The 16,529-nt window shown below is 41.1% G+C and overlaps 1 protein-coding gene across 2 annotated transcripts in view; it reads left to right on the plus strand.

Moving 5' to 3' along the window:
- LOC125371639 overlaps positions 1-16,529 on the plus strand; it is a 38,070-nt gene that overhangs the window by 12,327 nt on the left and 9,214 nt on the right. For both annotated transcript variants that reach the window (XM_048388018.1, XM_048388013.1), the window contains exons 3-20: positions 134-231; positions 1,798-1,893; positions 2,197-2,304; positions 3,248-3,514; positions 4,042-4,171; positions 5,131-5,314; positions 6,524-7,196; positions 7,571-7,736; positions 8,174-8,291; positions 8,636-8,830; positions 9,107-9,143; positions 10,006-10,272; positions 10,627-10,674; positions 11,016-11,194; positions 12,521-12,713; positions 13,729-13,848; positions 15,127-15,281; positions 15,822-15,950. In XM_048388018.1, coding sequence (XP_048243975.1) covers positions 134-231; positions 1,798-1,893; positions 2,197-2,304; positions 3,248-3,514; positions 4,042-4,171; positions 5,131-5,314; positions 6,524-7,196; positions 7,571-7,736; positions 8,174-8,291; positions 8,636-8,830; positions 9,107-9,143; positions 10,006-10,272; positions 10,627-10,674; positions 11,016-11,194; positions 12,521-12,713; positions 13,729-13,848; positions 15,127-15,281; positions 15,822-15,950 — 3,163 coding nt within the window. The remainder of the gene's footprint in view (positions 1-133; positions 232-1,797; positions 1,894-2,196; positions 2,305-3,247; positions 3,515-4,041; positions 4,172-5,130; positions 5,315-6,523; positions 7,197-7,570; positions 7,737-8,173; positions 8,292-8,635; positions 8,831-9,106; positions 9,144-10,005; positions 10,273-10,626; positions 10,675-11,015; positions 11,195-12,520; positions 12,714-13,728; positions 13,849-15,126; positions 15,282-15,821; positions 15,951-16,529) is intronic.

Here is a 16,529-nt window from a genome sequence, read left to right on the forward strand (position 1 = left end):
TAGCTAGAAGTAGTGTCCCAAAACAATGTCAAGTGATTGTGGACTATTGTCTCTCGGTGCAAACAAAGATTGGAGAGATCTTCAACCAGAGTGCATACTTTGATATTAATGCTATCAATATTCCATGTTTCAGTTGCTGTGCTCACGCATTGGTACACCAACCCATTTACACTACAGTGTACAAGTGTTGTCCCGGGTGGAGGGACGATGGAGATGAAAACTGCAATATCGGTTTGTATGGTTTTAGAAAATATGAATAGGTCAGATAAATGCATGTTCACAGTGAAAATGACTTATATGCAGATGTCATGCCATTTATGTACAAGCATGTGCTTCTGAAGTTGTTGTTGTTGTTTGTTGTTGTTTAACACCGCATTCAGCAATATTCCAACTGTATGACGGCGGTCGGTAAATAATCGAGTCTGGACCAGACAATCCAGTGATTGACATTATGAGCATCGATCCACACTATTGGGATCGATGACATGCTTCAACCAAGTCAGCGAGCCTGACCACCCGATCCTGTTAGTCGCCTCTTACGACAAGCATAGAGGCCTTTTACGGCAAGTATGGGGTGCTGAAGACCTTTTCTACCCCGGATCTTCACGGGTCGGGCTTCTGAAGTATTTCAAAATGAAGAATTAGCTCTGTTTGCTTTTCTTTTTGAAATACAGTTCTTCACTTGTTAGGTCAGTGAACACGTGGGAAAAGATTACATTTTCAGACTGATGAATGGTATGTTGTGAAATGACCTTAAAATCACAATTAGTTCACTTCGATGAAACATTACCTTTTTTGTTTTGGAGCAGTTTCCAAAAGTCATATAACAGCAACTTCACCCGTGCATTGCCTTGGCCTTACGTCGTTTAAAGGCCTGTTAAATACAATAGCCACTTTGTCGTTTCTTTTGTAAAGTACTCAATATAGAAAGTCACAATATCATACAAATGAGAGTCTGTTTGATGAGAGGACATGGGCAAGCAGGAATTGTTGCATAAAGACATGCACCATAACTTCATGAAGTTAGATGTTGCAGAAGCTGATGACATTGTGGTGAACATCATCCATAGTCAACTTCTTTCAGTGGCATTTAGAAGTTGGTGTGATGAAGTAGGACGAGTTCTATGGATGAACAACTTCTTTATTACAATTAGTGCGACGTTTCGGTGTAGTTCCTAACACCTTTATCAAGCAAGTACAATTAGTGCGACGTTTCGGTGTAGATCCTAACACCTTTATCAAGCAAGTACAATTAGTGCGACGTTTCGGTGTAGATCCTAACACCTTTATCCAGCAAGTGCTTGATAAAGGTGTTAGGATCTACACCGAAACGTCGCACTAATTGTAATAAAGAAGTTGTTCATCCATAGAACTCGTCTTACTTAATCCATAGTCAATTTCTTTCAGTGGCATTTAGAAGTTGGTGTGATGAAGTAAGACGAGTTCTATGGATGAACAACTTGCACTTGCTTGATAAAGGTGTTAGGATCTACACCGAAACGTCGCACTAATTGTAATAAAGAAGTTGTTCATCCATAGAACTCGTCTTACTTAATCCATAGTCAACTTCTTTCAGTGGCATTTAGAAGTTGGTGTGATGAAGTAAGACGAGTTCTATGGATGAACAACTTGCACTTGCTTGATAAAGGTGTTAGGATCTACACCGAAACGTCGCACTAATTGTAATAAAGAAGTTGTTCACCCATAGAACTCGTCTTACTTAATCTATAGTCAAGACGTACAATGTAGTTTCTCGCTGGTAATATTACAACACACTCTCTGCTGAATTGCTTTCAGCAATCTGCTACCCTGGGTGCAGTAATGGAGGTACATGCACGTCCCCAGGAAGGTGCAGCTGCAGGAGCGGATATACTGGAGCGACATGCATTGGACGTAAGTGGGATAGTGGTTCGTGTTGTACAATATCAACTCGATCGAAATTGTATCAGAGTATATCGTTTACTCAAAAACGTGTCCTTATCAATAAATTATACATGGTTTTTATATTGTGTAATTGTATGCAGAAAGATTTATAAACACCGTGTCGGTTTTGTTGAATTGAGCACGTTCCGCAACACTTACAAAATTCACCACGAGAAGGTCATAATCGTTTTGAAGGATTTGGTATTTAATCAATATCATTGTGTTTCCTTGAAAATTATTATACAGCAAAGATCTAAAATTAATTGTTTCCAGTCGACTGTAATAATGAGCGACCATGCTATCCAGGAGAATGCCAAAGAAATGGTGCTGCGGTTGTCTGCAACTGTATGGATGACTTCGATGGAACGTTTTGCATACGTCGTGAGTCAGTTTTGATATTTTGCCAACTGACACGTGGGCAAGGAAATATTATTGACATTTCAAAACACTGCCTTCACTTTGTCTCCATGTGTCTAATGGATAGACAATATACACACAGTTATACAGTAGTTATTACACTTACATCTTTAGAATCAATAATCGAGGACAGTTTTCTTTCTGTTCATTATGTGTGTCTTCTACACTGGTTAGTTGGTTGTTTAACGCCGCACTCAGCAATATTCCAGCTATATGACGGCGGTCTGTAAATAATCGAGCCTGGACCAGACAATCCAGTGATTGACATCATGAGCATCAAACCGTGCACTTGGGATCGATGATATGTATCAACCAAGTCAGCGAGCCTGACCACCCGATCCCGTTAGTCGCCTCTTACGACAGTCTTCTACACTGCAACAAAATAGTCCGTCACAATTAAACTAATTTAAACATATGATTAGTAAGATGTTAAATTTCTACAGGACCATCTAATTTATGTGACGCAGTTGATTGACCTAAATGATGAATTGTACTGGCACTTCAGCTAGCATATCATTGATGTGGGATGCTGCAATACACATTTGTGGACGCTTAGTTACATTGAAAGAAACTGTTTTTTCGCATTTAATACGTTCAGCATGAGTGAGTGAGTGAGTTGGGTTTAACGCCGCTTTTAACATTATTCCAGTCATATCACGGCGTGTCAGCTTAATGTGGGAGGAAAGCCCGAGGTGATGCAGGTCTCAGACGTTTACCACTCCAGATAAGATACGGATGTAAAATATTCCACAGGGTCATTCCTTAAAAATGCCTTTGCCTGAAGTCTCAGTCGCTCACATATACGTCAAGGTAGTGACAAGGAGTCAATGTTGAAAGTGTGCATTGACACATTCCAGTGAATGTATTAATATTATTGGATTCATTTGAATGATATTTCATCATACAGTAAAGGAGACCCAGGTACCTGAGGTCACACAGATACGGGCACAGTTTTCATACATGGAAGATGACGGTCAGATGAGCAAGGACATCTATAGCCTCATAGCAGATGGCACGGAGGAGAAGGAAAAGGTCATCGTATGGACAAATCGCCAACAACTGAACAAGCTGAACGTGACGGCCAGTGCTATGTTTAAAGGCAGAGATCTGCCATATCCCCCTGCTTATATCCCCGAAGCTAAGACTGGAATTGCGAGAGCATTTTTCAAATTGAGTAAGTAATCAGTAGTGATCGAATTCTTGCTGATTTTTAGCGACTGATCCATTTATATAGTGTTCACTGCTATTTTGGCTTTTACGCTTACGGCTTTTACGGTTATGATCTGACACCAGGTGTTCGCGAAAGGCATGTTAACAAAGTGAAAGTACTTTCAAGTCTAGGTTCTGTCCAGTGTTTTCCCTAGGTGTACGTACATCCATCATTCAGTGTGTTTCCTATTTCAATCACTAACTCAATCACTCACTGCAAATAGGGGCGGTCGGGTAGCCTAGTGGTTAAAGCGTTCGCTCGTCACGCCGAAGACCAGGGTTCGATTCCCGACATGGGTACAATGTGTGAAGCCCATTTCTGGTGTCCCCCGACGTGATATTGCGGGAATATTGCTGAAAGCGGCGTAAAACCATACTCACTCACTCACTCACTCACTCAGTGCAAATAAGCCAACAACCGTTCCCGCTGCCGCGTTATTATCGTTGTCTAAAATGAAGTACATTCATGTAACGTATTTATGTTTTGGCAAGGTGGCCCTGCTGTTAACTCACAAGACAAGGAACACCAATGTGATGATGCGGTTGGCTCCGAAAACCCCAAGGAAACTGTCACCTGTACCTTTACTACAAGTTACACTAATCCTTTGACAGATGGTGACAAGTAAGTCATACTGCTACATCTACAGTGGCCTTGCAGGCCTTGCAATGTGTGTGTGTGTGTGTGTGTGTGTGTGTGTGTGTGTGTGTGTGTGTGTGTGTGTGTGTGTGTGAGGTGAGGTGAGGTGAGGTGGGGTTTAACGTCGCGTCGAAGATTATTGCACTTATATAGCGACGTGCATGCACGCGTGTGTGTGCGGCTGCTTGTACTAGTCCGGACTGATGCCGATTTATAGTGCTAGCCCACTGAGATACCATGCCGCCGTTTAACATGAATACCCCACTCAGACACAGTATACTGGCTCCGAGCTGACCAGTGCTTGTTTTTGCCCCTTAATGCCGAGCGCCAGACGCGGCCGGGGATCGAACACCTTGCACTCTCCGGGCGGACGCTCTACCACTAGACCACGGAGGCTGTCATGTGTGTGTGTGTGTGTGTGTGTGTGTGTGTGTGTGTGTGTGTGTGTGTGTGTGTGTTTTGGTGGTCAACCCACTTTACCTTACTCCTCCCTTCAGTGTTAATATGTGTATGACCATAAGGACGTGACAATACATATTCCCCAAATGCCCTACATGATAACTGTACATTACACTGTTGCTCACAAGTACTTACTTTTTTTCATTGGAAATTATTTACGAGAGTTTGGCGATACCACAGCGGTACAAAGCGGAAAACATACTACTTTACTTCCGTAAATGTACCGAGTTCCGCAGTCTTGCACTGTAGTGCGATACAGAGGTAAGTAAGTTGTGAGCAGTAGTGTAGTACTACAAAGTCATGATCTGATTAAACTCATGACATTGGTAAGATACTCACAAACCGAGGGGGAAAGAGGATTCGAGGTCACGATCATTAGACCCTGGCATGCGTAAGGGACGCAACTCCACAGAATGAATTATGGTAAAAAATCCAACGTACTTTCTGAAAACCAATGCCTCTAAACAAAATATGTGTTTATCAAGGTTGACCTTGACCTTCCGAGTTTCAAGTGGTGGCTTCCGGAAGCTAGTCGGAACAGGTACTACAGCCACACAACACTATACCGGAGAGGATGCTGTCAGCACTGTAGCCTTCCACGTTGACACGGGTGAACCGGTGTACAACAGCCCCAGTGATGCTTTTCAGATTCACCCAGAATTCACAAATGTAAGACTGTTTATCGTACTCTTAACCTCACATACAGCATAAATGTATAATAATTATACCATCAGGCGAATTTCTTTTGGACTCAACATTAGTCAACCAATGTGAAAACGACCTTCAACAAAGGCATATCTGGATAAGACATTGGTTTTGTACTGAAACCATGTGACGGTAAGAATTGCCCAATGATTATAATTAATTGAAATTCGATTACATAGGAGTAATGCATGGCCTTTTGGAGAGATGGCAGTGTCTTTCTAAGCTACTAAAAACCGCATCGTTTGAAAAAAGCTAGGTAAGTGATTCAAAGATCACAGTGATGATATCGGTTGTTTTACCGCATGCTGGTTTTTATCATATAATGGGAAGGATTTCGGCAGGATAAAGCCAACCGATAAAAACGGTATCCGTTGGGGCCATTATGGATAAAGATGCAAATATGAAAGATCAGGTAGGTACTACTTTCAGTACTTACAAACAAAGGTGGCGTCGCCCTTGTCAATCGGCGACCGAATCAGAATGAACCATCGTGAGTCTGGGGAAATTACTGGGATAAGTATTATCATTATTAAAACAATAGTATAATATGCTGAAAATCAGGGGCTGACTGGGACACAGCTGAGGCATTTTACAAGGTTTGGTCACTTTAGAGATGTAAATTGTGAAACTATTTAGCCAGGATACTAGACTGACTGGCCTTGCAGGATCAGTTTCCATATCTGTGCTTGGGACCTCTGCGGCTTGGTGCCTTTTGCTCAATTTCAAATAGTTGGGTTTGGCAGAAATTTCCGAATTTCGTACTTTTTACATGTTTCGCTGTGTGTCTTACACAATATTGTGTCCTTGACCTTTGTAACCAAGTGACATTGTTAACTTTCTATTGTTAAATGAGTTCTTCAAACACTGACAATCGAAACTGGTAACTTTCGTTGATTGCAGCTAACTTTTATTGATGATTTTGAATATATAGAAATGTTTGGTTATAAAAAGCAAACAATTTCATTCAGCTTCCAAATAGTTGACTTTAAACCTTTCCATTTATTTTTTACAAAACAAACAACACATTGATTTTAAATACTTGCCAGGACTTTTGAATACAAAAATACAAAAGTCTTGATAATCATTTTCTTGTTTCAGGGAAAGGTTTGATGACATTCTGTCATCCTGTAAGGAATTGGATAAAGAAAATTTATTGTTGTGTGCTTTATATAGATGCCAGTCACCATGAAGTGGGAAGGGTGGACCGATGCTAAATCTAGAATGGACAAATACACATGGGAAGCCTTCAAACTTGAACCCACTGGGAACGGAAGCTTGACGGAAGTAGACAAATTGAGACCTTTTGTTCACAGACAAGTTGACCACACCGACCCCATCTCCAACCCTCTCCCCTATGCCCCAACAAGACCAGGGATGTACTCCTTCGTCCTTGAAGCCGTGGACAAGGCCAATAACTCTGTATACATGAGAAGGTTTGCACTGTACGACAAAGAGTCAGAAGTGACCACTGATCCAAACCATGCCCTGTTCATATCATCTGCTGTACAAGACCAGGGCTTCCAGTGGATGACCGATGCCTCCAAGCCACTAGTGATCAACTGGCAAAACCATTTTCTCAATTATGTCCATGAAAGTGGTAAATTCCTCAACAACATCCTCCCCTTCAAGGTAAAGGTTGTAGAAAATCCACCAATCTACAAGGAAGTGACGTATGAAAATGATGATCATGATGGCAGAAGAACCACAGCAGCTATCTCCAATGTACGTGGCATTGTTAGGTTTGAGTGGACACATGCTGTTAATAAGACAGGGGGTAGCACACAAGCCACACCTCCCAACTGGGATGAGATCCCTGGTCTGAACACTACAATGCAAAAAGAACTTGGTGAGTACATTATACACAGTAGGTCATCAGTTGTTCAAGATAGCTATGAAACAGCTACTTCATTTTATGCATTTTGTGTGACATTTAGACAAAGACGATGTTTTTTCTTTATGTGCATGTATCGTATGATCGATCTTGAGTCTGAACAATGCATTGGCCCTGGAAAAATACCTTCTGCGAATATTCTGTGAATTGCTTCAACTTGTTATCACATAGGGTACATCAATGTATCGTCATTCGGACCCCGACTATCCGTAACCCCGTTTTTCGTGATATTACAGAAACTCGTGATTCGTTAACACTGAATTTTGTCAATACGGACGATTTCACCTGGAGCATAGATGTCCGGATTTATGGCGTTTCGCATATTTCAGACAACGTTACCAGCGGGAGCACCGTTACTGTGTGGATAAGGGCCAGGGACGTCGTCGACAACAAGAAAGTGGACTTCACAAGAGTAACCTATGACTTGACTGAACCACAGTTCAGCAAAATGACATTCCATCAAAACGAACTATCAACCATCCCTTTCAGCTCAGGGTAAACATATTGATTAAACTATACTCTTATACATGTTTTTGCTGAATTTTATGTTGAGCGTATTGTGATATTGGCTAGTAGGGTTTGAAGGAAATGATTAAACCAGTGGAATATGCAGTCATCCTTCAGATGGAAAGCTTGTAATTAACTCTCAATCCATGATTTAACAATCTTGGAAAGAGAAACTTTGAGCTGGGTTTAACGACTCGTTGAACAGTATTAATATTATAGCAAGTCACACAATTTCACTCATGTCTCAGAAGTTTTTGTTTTTTTGTGAAACCTACCATTCTGTTTTTGAGTCTAAGGTCGTTGGATATTGGGACAGAAAAATGTCATTGGTCATTCGGGATATCTGCTTCAACCAAGTCTAGATCTCGTTCTCCGAATTGTAAATGAAGATAGTATTTTGCTTTTAATGTTCCCACTGTTCACAGGTTAGAGGTGACAATGAAAGACCAGGAGAGCGGGATTGATCACCTTGCAGTCAAAGTCACAGAGATTGGTGACGGCCATTTAATGACCCACAAGAACTTGACGATTGCTTCTATTCTGGTGAATACAGCCTTTTTAATGATGGAATCGTGAAGCTATGCATATCATAGGCGCTAACATATTATATGATAGTTGAGACATTATTGTCAAATTATTATCATATTTAATGGTGTTTGTTTTAAAAATCACGTTCTATAATGTTACGCATATTAAATTAAACATTCATGAGTCCATATATGTCCTTTCGAAACGCTGCTATATGTGCCTCGTATTCATGCTTTAAAGCTTAATATTATTCTTATTATTAGTAATTCATAAAAAAATACATTGTGGGACCAAGAACCCGTCCATCTTCTTTTTCAATTGAATGTACATAAGTGTTCATGTGATTGTAATCACTGCAGCCGCACAAATGCACGGACAGAGTACACGACTGCTACTGCCCTAACGCCCTGAACGTGTGTTACAAACGAGTGTACAAACTGTTCATCAGCAACTGCTGGCTGATGGTGGCCAAGGACGCCCTCGAGACTGCCCATGTTCAGATGGAGGTGGGCGTGGTCAACAGGGCGGGGTTGACGACACGCAGGGTGCACCCGGTGAGTACTGGAAAACATTTGAACTACAAAGAGAATAGCAGATTTGCACATTGCGAACCGGTTGATGTGCCTTTTATATTAAAGTGTTAAACAATAGAATGTCATTACTGACTGTCGTCTCAACTGGAAGCGCTCGTAAAATCTAGTTAATTAAGACCATTGTTACGTTGTGAATGCAACCAACGTAACGGTTATATAAACAGGTGGTACGAGTTGTAGTTACCACAAATCCAATCTGGTAATTCGAATAATCATTAAACTATTTCATTATCATAGATAAGGAATCTCATGCAGCTCAACGGAACAGAAGCATGTAAGTGGTACCATTATACCATTATTTAAGAATTCTACAGCGATTTAAAAATATAATACTTGACATTTCAACGCAACACCCCTCTACCCTCCCCCTTTACTTTCCATAATATTATGCATGATTAATTTTTGTGCATGACATCCTTATAAATTGTACCTTTAATACTGATTTTACACCATCTTAAAATACCATTCAAACCATCAGGGTTCCGAGTAAGAATATATAGTTTCGTTTGTTTGGTTTATTTGTTGTTTATGCCGCACTCAGCAATATTCCAGCTATATGACGACGGTCTGTAAATAATCGAGTCTAGAACAGACAATCCAGTGATTGATATCATGAGCATCGATCCACGCAATTGGGATCGACGACATGTATCGACCAAGTCAGCGAACTTTGACCACCCGATCCCGTTAGTCGCCTCTTACGACAAGCATAGTCGCCTTTTATGGCAATCATGGGTTGCTGAAGACGAATTCTACCCCGGATCTTCACGGGTCAAGTATATCTAGGTCCCCATCAACCTATGCTCGTTTTAAGACAATATGGATTGGGTGGTCAATCACCGTTGCTTGGTTGAATGCATGTCATCGAATCCTAGTTGTGTGGATCTATTCCCATGGCAATCAATGAATCGTCTCATCCAGACTCTATTATTTACATACGGCTGGAATACAGCCCTGAATCCGGCGTGAAATAACCAACAGACAAAATTATTCCACCCTTCATTAAATATTACAATTCAGACAGTGCTGGTAAAATTGGTGTCACACTCTTGTCTAATATAATTTGGACCATACTTGAGATTAGAAATACGACTCTCTTGGACTTTTTGTGACGTTTGCCGGGCCTTTTTTTCTAGTCTTCGGCCTTGAGAATGTGAAAACAGAGAGGGTGAGGGACACAACGGTGCGTGTTACCTGGGACCACGCCCCAAGCTGTTACGAGAGGACCGCCATCTTGGTCAGCTACGAGTGGGACTCGGGAGCGTCTGATCCTGTGCGGGTCTTCAAAGACGCTAAATCTTACGACATCGTAGGCCTTGAGCCCGGCACCAAATACAGAGTCTCTGTAACAGCAGAGTATGGAGACATTAAGAGTGTACCAAAATCATCATATTTCACCACATGTAAGTTCTATTCTGATTTCGTTCTAAATGTTTCAACACACAAAAATAACGTCGTCCAATACTCGACGTCTGCGTGTTGCAAGCGCATATTCGAATCTCCAGAAATGAATCATGATAACACAATATATTATCGTGAAATAATCCACACTTCGTTCTCCATTGTTCTTTGCGATTTATCGCGTAGCTATGTTATATCATAAGAACGACTCTCTTCTTAAGTAGAATTACGCCAGACATCAAAGGGCGACAACTATAAGGGAGATAACTCCAGCGAACAAGATGCAACTCCTATTACATATTGCGTTTTTACACGTTACATCATGCCATTCAAATGTTTGAATTGTGCACTTACAGCGGATCTGTCAGGCATTGGTGCAGGCGCTGTAGCAGGAATTGTTATAGGTATGAGCAGCTGTTCATGATTAAATTACTATAATAAAAAAATAAAAATATATAAATATTTATTGAAGATGAAAGGCAAGATCAGCTTATTTGCCAGGTGATAAGGTCAACAGGCTTTATTTCGCAGCCATGAAGGAACTGGTTAGGCAAAGAAAGATAACTCTTCCTTGAAATTCTGGGACAAAGACAAACACTTCTGAACACAAAATGCTCTGGCACCTTAAATGGCCAGAACTGTGCTGAGAAACATTTGTGAGATAAATTTAACTAAACTGTTTTATTCCATATTTTGGATCGTTTACTTTCCTTGAGTAATGCCTCTGACAACATGTATTCCCCAGCGCTTCTCCTTATACTTGTTGTGCTGGGAGCTGTGTTCCTGCTGTGGAGGACCGGCAGGCTGGCGGTGCTCATCAAGCAACGTGAGAACAGACAAAGTCGACGTGAAGGAAACGTGACTGGGAGGATCACCAACAATCTTGGAACTTCAAACAATAGAGGAGGAGTTTTGTCCTATCAGGTAGAAGATACAGTGATGAGTGAAAGCGTGATTAACACCATATTTAACATTCATACAGCTTTAGAACGGCGGTTGATTATTAATGGAGTCGGGATCAGACAAAAGCAGCGAATGAAGGTCAGACTAATGATCCATGTCATCTGGAAGACGACGCCACGTAATCGGTCTGGTCACAGAACCTGACCTCGGGCCCCTTTCTGCTTTATCACTGTAGAGGACAACGGGCCAACCGTGCGAAAATCTGATAATGTAATTAAGAAGCTTTGCTAAAAGACCACAGGCACACAATTCTGCGATATAGTACAGGTCATCATGGGCTTACGTCGCTGTTCGACTTGTCTGTCCCCGTGATCTAATGTATCCTTGGTAACAGTTTTCTGTCATCCAATCAAGATGGCGCATCCACGTCACTAATTGATAGGATAGTTTTTTTTTACTTTTTGGATGAACATTATTCACTGGGAACAAATATGACAAAATGATTTATCATCCAAACTGGCTCCCACAGGAGATATCGCTTATTTGAGATCAAACATTGCAGACCATTGTGACGTCATTGATTACCATGACGTCACAATCAAATGACATGACTAATGGCTCTGCTACTGAAGCTGTTAGCAGTACTTTTTACACTTAAGACACTGCTTATAACTTTCTACAAACTGAAAAAGTTGGAAGAATGATGTTGGATGATAAATAAAATCTCACCCTCGTGTCTTTTGATATCAAATATATCAACACTCGTTGATAAAAGTGGAAAAAAGTCTTCGGCAAGCCTCGGATTTTTCCCACTTTTATCAACTAGTGTTGATATATTTGATTTCAAAAGACACTCGGATGAGATTCTCTATGTCAACTATTGCACAAATGTTAAAGGCCAGTCGCATGGCACCGGTCCCCTGACGCACGTGATGACCTAGGCTTCCTTTGTATTATTGGCTGTCCTGGTATGCCTTGCTATAGGATTTGTTCCATGTAAAGCAATGTGATTTGCTGATAAGTCAGTTTTAGGATATGTAATCTGTCAGTGGAATTTCGACAGACGCCAAGAAGTCTAATTAAACCATGTTGCCAAGTTTATTGAGATCCCACATCATTCCGCAATGCACAGTTAAATATATCGGACAATAGGATGTGAGAAACTGATAAACACAGAGTAAGTTACATTCAGTATTGGTTTGACAGTGGGCATTGTTTCGCGTACCAGTTGTGTTTATATCCCTCAAATGAATGCACAAATTGTCACATGCTAGCATTGATTCTTAACTGAACATTAATTGCTCTTTCACCAATCGACTGATGGTTTGAAACTTATGTCCCTCACAGAACAATGCATACGACGACGAAGACATCTACCTCTACGGCGGCATGACGTTCGCCACGGCTCAGACATGGCACATATCCATGGAAGACCTAACCTTAAAGGACAAGCTTCACACTGGAAGATTTGCACAAATGTATAAAGCTTCTCACAAATCCGGAAAAACAGCGAGCGAAGTGGCAGCAAAGGTTATCAGAGGTAATCACAGTAGTGTCACATTTAGAGTTTAGTGATCTAAGTGATGATTTCGGCATGAACAACTCAAGTCCGTCTGAGGGTCCACAACTGCTTATTTAGGCAGCATGTCTGTTAAGTCTCGGGTACATTAATAGTAGGTTCGAAGGTGAATGTTAAAAGCCCTTACCAGTACAGTAATTATTGCTTTGGCATGGCGACTGTCCACCACCCAACTACGCCGCTGACTCATCTGCAGGTATGATTAGGAGACAAAGGTTTCCCACTGACCAATGCATCAGTAGTGGGGGAAGCAATCTGCGTACTTAGTTGTGCAAGAAAAGGTTTCTCACTGACCAGTGCACAATTAGTGAGGGAAGCAATCTGCACAATTAGTGGGGCAAATCTGTCACCCCCTTACCCCTGATCGTAAACACATCAAAGCATTGATTTAATATTGTTTTGTTGTGAATAATCTGTTTCACACCTACATGTAACTAAACATATCTCGCTCTGCATATTCTTAGTGTTTGTCGTCATCTTCTTTACTAAATTGAAAGTAACTTAAAGGTTAGAGATACTACTTGTATAACGACAACTAATGTATTTTTACTCTACACTCCATTATCTTGCTTATCACGTGTAACTCACATTCACCTCTTTCGGAAATATCGTTATTGTCAATGTGTATATATAATGAAGGATGTGCTTTATACATCCTGGCCCGATGTGTTCTCAGATCTTCATGCTAAGAAGTATCTCTCCGATTTAAAGCTCTTATATTAATGACATTGTGGCGTTAAACAACAGCAAAATAGGAGAACTTCTTTAGACCAGACTTCATTAAATCAGAAATCCAGACCTCCAGATGAGTTATACTGACAGAAAACGTGTATAGTAGGGAGATTATTACTCACAAACGATTTATCAATCAGGAAATTCATTAACCAGGACGGTTTAACCCACAATGGCACTGTCAGGTTTGACGGGATTTAACTGCTCACCTTGAATACAGCTTTAATGATCGGTAACATTACAGATACACCAGATGAAGAAAACAAGTTGCTGATGATGGCCAAGATCAACTTTGCTGCAACACAGGTCGGAGAACATCGCAACGTGCTGAGATTTCTTGGCGCTGTAGTCAACAACGATGCACGTGAGTGTTATTTGTACGCATGAATGTAGCTGGAAATATGCGTTTAAAGTTGGAAAGAACTTACACAATTATACATGGTGTGTTCATGTTCCCCTCGACTGAGCCACCTTTTGGACAGAGAACCCGCTGGAACAGCGAAAGGTCGGTGATTCATTCCCTGGCCCTGTCCAACCCATCTTCCCGAGGTAAGAGAGTTAACTGACTTTAAAAGTCCAATTTCCACCCTTGCCAAACTGGGATGGAATTCCTGGGCTCGATCTTAGCGCCACCGGTGGCTATTACGAGTTATTGTTCCTTTTAAGCCACTCCCAAGGACCAATCAGATTCCACCCCTCGTATCACTTGCATTTGCTTCAAACAAAATGGCGGCGCCCAGTCAGGATGATCTGATCGATAATCAAGATCTATATTGTAATAAAACGGGTCTTACATCGTGAAATGCATCAAATCACGTCAGCACATTGATTAAAAGATTTGGAAAATATCTGTTGACAACGAGTTGGCGGTGCAAATCCTGCAATCGACCGAAATCTGCATCACAGTTTACGAACCGGATTTCGATTTCGTTACGCGATTTTTATTGGACAATGCATAGACTGGTTAGTACAGCCAAAATGTAACTCCATAATACCATCCTAGTTCGGCAAGGGTGGAAAGTGGACTTTTATTGTCAGTTAACTCTCTTTGCCTCGGGAAGATGTGTCCTACCAGAGTTTGAAAGATGTTAATTACTGTTACTTGTCTGGCGCTCGCCATGATGGGCATAAGAATGTAATGTCCATTTCAATGAGCTTGCACTGTAAGGTTGGACTACAAGCAGTATTACACAGACATGCACGCCGTTTAAAAAAACACGTAAGTGCAATAATCTTAAACGCTGCGATAAACCCCAATTCACCTTATAATCATCTCCTTACGGCCAGTTGGTTTCCGAGGCAGACTTGGTCCCCAACACCTCATGTTCAGGCGTATCGCTACCTTATCGTTGCTCGTGTTTGCTGGCAATCATGATATAGCTTGAATATCTTCCTTCTGCGTGAAACGTTCATTCAATCATTGTATGATCAAGTTGTTGTCATCTGGAATATCAATAAAGCAGGATTTACCCCTCCCTAGTCATTGTCCCTGGCCCTGGCTATCTGCTTCTTAATCTACCGTGTCTATTAACACGAGCTACATATCTTCTGTCGGTCGTCGCGAATGGCAAGATTGCTGATGAAGCGCGATACATCATTCACACGGTCACTCGATCACACGCTCCCCCACTCACTCTTTCAGGCGGCCCAATGATGGTCTTAGAGTACTGTGAAAATGGTCAGCTGGACACGTGGCTCAAGGACAATCGGGACAAAGTGGACATGGACGTTCTGGAGAGGATTCAGATGTTTGTCTTGGGTGTTGCCAGAGGAATGGAATTTCTGGCCAATAAAGAGGTATGTGTTTCCTTCAGATGCTTTCCTACCCAGAGATTCTTGCTTAGAACCCAGCGTATCTACCACATACCAGGCAGCTGCAGTGGTGAGGAATCGTTCCAACACAGATAATACTTGCAGTAATTAATTAGTTTCATCATAGACATTTATAACTATTCTGCACATTTGGATAATCATAACTTAGAGCAAAGATCATGACACATTTCGTTAGTTTACATGGGTTGTACGTCACAACAGGCACGTGTCAGATCCTGAGTCAACACAACAGCTTTTCGACTATTGTATCTGTGGGCCTGGTTGATATGGCAGAAAACCCCAAGGTGGTATTGGTGGGATTCATTTACCCATTTGTTGATATCCACGAACTCTGGCTTGTTGCTGACAGACTGAAGGTCATAATCAGGGCGAGACAAGGATTCGGTCCAACCATCAACGAATTCTGGAAAGTCTGGGGAACGGAACTCTGCACAGCAGGGACTCCAACCGCTATGTGTCACCCTTACCCCTTCCTCCAAAAAACATGTATATTTTATTGTGTAGATTGTTCACCGAAAACTGGCTGCACGGAACTGCCTGGTAACATTTTTATACGAGGTGAAGATCAGTGGATTTGGGCCGAGCTGCATGGACGACACCAACGACGATGACAACACCAACAATGCAAAAGCGGTAAGCCGACTACCATACCAATACTTTGGATTCCATTTTCATATTTGATTAATACCAACATCTACATTGAAATCCCACGGGCACGGAATTGGAATGAAACAAGATTAAATATCTTTGAAATAATATTATTAACAATTTTATCACCAATGATATGGTCCTTTGAAAGAGTGTGACTTTGTTCGAAATTACTTTGAAATCCCGTTATTTTAGAGTAATGTCTTTGTAACGCTGTGGGTGTATATGAGAATGAAAATGAGAATAAAGGATGAATGTTTGATTGGCATTCTAGAAATTGGTAAGTAAATTAAAAGTTAACAGATGTTATCCATTAATCTTCAGCCTGCTGAATTGTTTTAGCACAAGGCGCTGTAAATAGGGTGAACGATTTCAAACAGTCGGTGCTTCATTAACATGGGCCAATTGAAGATATATTTATTGGCAGATTGGCACATTTATTCCCGAAAGAAAACTACACATTACCTTGTAAAAGTATCCTGATGTTTTCAATCTTACCAAGGTTAAGTTAACAAAGCGAATAAAAAATGTGTAAACTTACTTGGTTTACGTTATTGAAAGTGG

This window comes from Haliotis rufescens, unplaced genomic scaffold (genome assembly GCF_023055435.1).
Source record: "Haliotis rufescens isolate VD_foot unplaced genomic scaffold, xgHalRufe1.0.p SCAF_10, whole genome shotgun sequence".
NCBI classification, from domain to species: Eukaryota; Metazoa; Mollusca; class Gastropoda; order Lepetellida; family Haliotidae; genus Haliotis; species Haliotis rufescens.